At 39.1% G+C, this 5,012-nt stretch overlaps 1 protein-coding gene across 1 annotated transcript; it reads left to right on the top strand.

Moving 5' to 3' along the window:
* The first annotated feature begins 2,282 nt into the window (after positions 1-2,282).
* On the top strand, positions 2,283-3,944 carry LOC132066199 (serine/threonine-protein phosphatase 7 long form homolog). The gene is made up of 4 exons (XM_059459563.1): positions 2,283-2,435; positions 2,525-2,704; positions 2,791-3,060; positions 3,846-3,944. Exons 1-4 carry the CDS (start codon positions 2,283-2,285, stop codon positions 3,942-3,944), a joined length of 702 nt encoding a protein of 233 aa, XP_059315546.1.
* The last annotated feature ends 1,068 nt before the right edge of the window (positions 3,945-5,012 follow it).

Genomic DNA, 5,012 nt, shown 5'->3' with positions numbered 1-5,012 from the left:
AAAGAAAAGGAGAGAATATCTAATATTTACAGGTGTTTTGCTGAGTAAGTGGGGTCCACTCAAGTGGGCACAATAATCAAACATGCCAAAAATCACGAGGTACATTAAATTTATTTCTCATTTTAGTGAAAAGCTTGTGTGGGGCCCGTGTTTTGTATCAATCTTTAGACAGTTACGGCTGAATTAAAAATATTCGTAAAATTACATAAATAGCCTTGTTAAAATTAAATGTATAACTGGGAATCGGAGGGAACTGACGGGAAGCTCCTCTCGATTCACTCTTATTAAGAGTAGTATTTTTTTTGTGTAATATTAAAAAATTACACTTAATAATAGTGAGAGAGAGATGGGAGGGGCGGGAGGGGGGGGGGGGTGGTGGCGGCTGCACGAGTCAATAACACTGACGATTTTGAGTCCGCGACTTTTGTAGCACAAAAAAAAAAAAGTTGAACCAAACTAGCACAAAAAAAAAAAAAACATTACTAAGTTTCACGCACTAATTTAGTGCGTGAAAGGACCAAACTGCAAAAATGCAAGTTGGGCCTTTCACGCACGAATTTCGTGCGTGAAGGAGGCAACAAAAAGTAGCCCCTCCTTCCCCACCACAGACCCGACCTTTTCACTTCCCCACCAACCCGCCATTAACGCCCGTTTTCAGTGGTCCCCAACCCCCAAAACGTTGTTTTCGTGTTGTTTTTCAATCCAAAACTCAATATTCTCGTATATTGAAGTGTAGGAACAAGTTTAAGGTTAGATTTTGGAATAAATGGTAGCGTCAGAGCTCATTTTGAAAACTAAAAAAAAACCTTCATTCTATTATTTTTACTAAATTTTTTATTACATTGCTAAATATATTATTACATTAGGTATGGTGGGAGGGATCTGTGGTGGATTGCGCATTTTTTTTGTGCGTTTTTGGGCAGTCCGCACCCACCACTGCGACTGCCCCCTTTAATTTTTTTTTTTAAAATTTTTTTTATCTATTGTTAATTAGTTAATTATTTATTGCTTGTTTATTTAGTATTTGTTAATTGTTCGATTAGCGATTTAAGTATTTATTAATTGTTAAACTAGCTAATTATTTATTTAGTTTTTGTTAAGCCAATTGTTTATTTATTAATAATTTCTTAATTGTTTCATTAGTTAATTAATTGTTTATTTGTTAAATATACGATAATAATTTATTAATTTTTTGTTTAGTTACTTAATTGTTTATTTATTAAATATATGATAATAACTTTTTAATTATTTGATTAGTTAGTTAATTGTTTATTTATTAATTATTTATACTAATTGTATGCTAACTAATTGTTAATTATTTGACTTATTAATTTTTAATCTTTATATTTTAGGATTGAAAACCCTTAGTTTAGGATTCATAACCCATAACTTAGGATTGAAAATCCTTAATATAATTTTCGATAAAAGATTACATAACTAATATTACTTGTTAATGATTTATTTAAAATACGTAAAACAGATGGGTCACCACAATCCTTAATAAAATTTTCGATAAAAGATTACATAACTAATATTACTTGTTAATGATTGATTTAAAATACGTAAAACAGATGGGTCACCACAATCCTTAATAAAATTTTCGATAAAAAATTACATAACTAATACTACTTGTTAATGATTGATTTAAAATGCGTAAAACAGATGGATCACCACCCTCTTGATCCGGGGCCCTTCGACCGAGAGTTATTGTATCTTCAACCCGAGCATAGGTCGCAATATATATGGACATCCGACCCGCGCACCGAGTCTCGTGTCCGCACCCTACCAGGGGGACTCGCACGGGGAGATCTTAGTCGTTCGCCGCCCCCACATCCTCGTGTCCCGGATATACTACGTCGGGCGATCTACCGCCGCGTCAAAGTTGGTCGGCGCGCGCGATAGGTCGCTAGTGACGGCATTGATGAGAGGTGGCGACCGGAGACGCACACATTTCATCTCCGCACCGCGAGGCTACCATTACCTTCGGATGCGGAGGTCATTTACGGGATACGAGTTGATGGACGCCCATTGTATATTGAGTGAGCCTCCCGTGCCGCCGCCTTACCGGGACGAGTTGACTAGGCTCACCGGTTTCGCGCTCCGATGGTCATATTTCCCCGCAGTCGTCTTTTGTTGTCGGCCCTTTACTCTCACTTCTGCGCCCTCACGTATACGCATCCGATCGAGAGGACACGCCTCGGGGGCGATGTTGACCGACGTGCGCGTCTATACCTACTATCATATTAGGGGCCATCCTGTTCCCGAACACTTCGAGTTCACATATGAGCTTGAGGTATCCTCGGTATATCGATGATCTCGCGGAGATAGGATGTTATAGTTGGGTCGCTGCTGTGCTGAGCTACATGTATCGAGGATTCTGCCGATGTTCTATGGGTACGAGGGTAGAGGTCCCTGCATTTTGCTCGCTCCTTCAGGTAATATATTTAAGTGTGTGTAATTAAACACAAAATATATATTTTTTAAAACGACAACTGATAAAATATTTTTTAAATGACTATATCAGATATGGGTGTGGACTAGGTTAAGACCTTTTCAGCCCATATCAGCTCACCCTCCCGCTGACTATCTTACTGTGCTGATGCCATATGTGCGGAGATGGTCGCGAGGCGTACGCCGACGTGCGGAGTCGTACCACAGCCTTCTCCCGTTTAGGGATCAGCTAGACCGCATGACGGCGCAGACGGTATGTTCATATTTTGGATCCACACGCTAGACCACATAGCTACTATTTTAGTCTTTTATTGTTAACTAGTTCAATTCTTTTTACAGGCTTTTATATGGACGCCGTATGATCGTATTTTGGATGAGCTGCCGGCGTTTTGTAGGGCTGGTCAGCACATGTGGATGTCGCGGTGTCCATTGATACATATGGATATCGTTGAGTATCACGTGCCCGACCGCGTGTTACGGCAGTTTGGGTATGTACAAAATATACCCGCGGCTACGGATTGGGAGCATGACCACTATGCGATGGACGAGCGTGCGGGCGTCGATGATGCATGGCGACTCCATATGCAGCGACGAGTTCAGAGTCGGGATGTGAGGATGACGAGCCTAGCGGTGGTCGGACATGACACTCCGATCCATGTGTACACGGAGAGTGGTACATGCGGATCACTCGCATCATTATTGGCAACCCCTCTAAGCGTCGCCGTCCCGTACGGCCTCGGGATATGTAGCTCTCGCAGGAGCGTACGAGGCGCTGGTAAGTTTTATTAGTCTTAAACTTAAACCATCGTCTTATGTACTACTTTACAAATTTATTCAATTGTTAATATTTGCAAACATATGCAGGTACGGACCGTTCAGACGATGCGCTATGAGAGCACTGCCCGTACGGAGGCCCCCGAGACGGCGGAGTATGCAGCACGGATGATTGAGCTTGCCGAGACATGGCACATGACTTTGAGCGTCTCCATGAGCGTGTTCCCGGTGCCCCACCTAGGGGAGCAGGTGGTCATGGTCGCCGAGGAGTTGGTCGTGGTCGCCGAGGGACTTTAATTCTTATGGAGACATTTTGAGTGGTCAAGTGCCGCTGGAAAATCTAAGCCAAAGAATTTAATCAAGCTTACAATGAAAATTGGTAAATATGGATTTTTCATATTATTATTATTATTATTATTATTATTATTATTATTATTATTATTATTATTATTATTATTATTGTTATTGTTATTATTATTATTATTATTATTATTATTATTATTATTATTATTATTATTATTATTATTATTATTATTATTATTATTATTATTATTATTATGTGTAGTAGCACGTGTTTATTGTATGAATTGGTAAATAACCAGCTTTTCAAATCTTTATAGGAACTATTCTCAAAACTCGCTGGTACCAAATATGGATGTTGGTCAATCCTCTCAGTTTGTGGAGTTGATCATTCTCCACACCATGACAAATGCTTATGAACAACGGAAGTTCATTACCTTGATATTAAATTATATATATATATATATATATATATATATGATGTTGGTATTTAATGTTGACACCCAATTTTGTCCCTCCTTTATTCCAATTTATTTCCTCGAACTTCTAAATTCATTGACTTGCTAAACACTTTATTTTCACCATTTTTTTTTTATTTCTACTATTATTAATGTCGTTACTTTCATTCTCACTATTTTTCTATCCACATTACTAGCATTACGTTATCACAAATTTTAGATGATTCGGCATCGTTGTATTTCCGGATTTTGTGCTCGTTAAACTAATTATATTTTATCAAGTCTTTATTCTCCACATATTAATTTCACATAGTATATATTATACTAGTTGCTGAATTAGAAGACTAGGAGTAATTAAAATAAGGGAGAAAGATCAACGTTTTTAGCCAAAACAGGCCCAGTTCGTAGCCCATTTCCCCTCCTATTCAAAGGGAAACGACTAGCCCATTAATGTACCGCCAACTCAATTCAAATTTCACACCCGTTACCGCATCCGACCCGTCCAGCCCACTTTCCTTAACAAACCTAATCCCTTCTCTTTCTCTTCTTCAAAAAAACGCAGCCTCCTCTCTCTCTAATCTCTCTCATTCTTTCCTCTTCCAGCCAGAACCAATTTCCCCTTTAGCAATGGTAGATTTTGCCATCTCCGTTTTCGGATTAAACAGCCATGCACCCCTCCTCCTTTCCCTTTCCCCTCTCTTCACGCTCGTCACCTTCTTCCTCTCTCTTCCATTTCCAGTGAAAACCCAAATTCCCTTTCGCCATTACAAGATGTTGTTACCCCATTTTCGTGTAATTACTTTACTATCTCATCTTCAACGTTCGGGTCAACACAAATGCCAAGAACACCTCTGAAATTCTGAAAGGAAAAGAGCAACTTTTCAAAGGATCTGAGCATAAGATTCCTTCACGGGTTGGTTCAAAGTTTTTTTTTAGTTTTTGGAGCCGAAAAATCGTGAATTGGAAAACCTCGAAACCCTAGTTACTTCACCTATAAATACGTCCTTAAGTCCATAGCCGAAAGGGGTT

Source organism: Lycium ferocissimum, chromosome 1, assembly GCF_029784015.1.
Source record: "Lycium ferocissimum isolate CSIRO_LF1 chromosome 1, AGI_CSIRO_Lferr_CH_V1, whole genome shotgun sequence".
Taxonomy (NCBI): domain Eukaryota; kingdom Viridiplantae; phylum Streptophyta; class Magnoliopsida; order Solanales; family Solanaceae; genus Lycium; species Lycium ferocissimum.
Note: the sequence above shows the minus strand (reverse complement) of the source record. Positions and strands in the feature narration are given on the sequence as shown.

Bases quoted from the DNA above. Each gene is read 5' to 3' on its own strand.
- LOC132066199 (XM_059459563.1), top strand. From the start codon at position 2,283: ATGAGCTTGAGGTATCCTCGGTATATCGATGATCTCGCGGAGATAGGA. The intron at 2,436-2,524 runs GTAATATATTTA...TGACTATATCAG, and splicing joins CATTTTGCTCGCTCCTTCAG to ATATGGGTGTGGACTAGGTT. The intron at 3,061-3,845 runs GTGAGGATGACG...AAATCTTTATAG, and splicing joins GACGAGTTCAGAGTCGGGAT to GAACTATTCTCAAAACTCGC.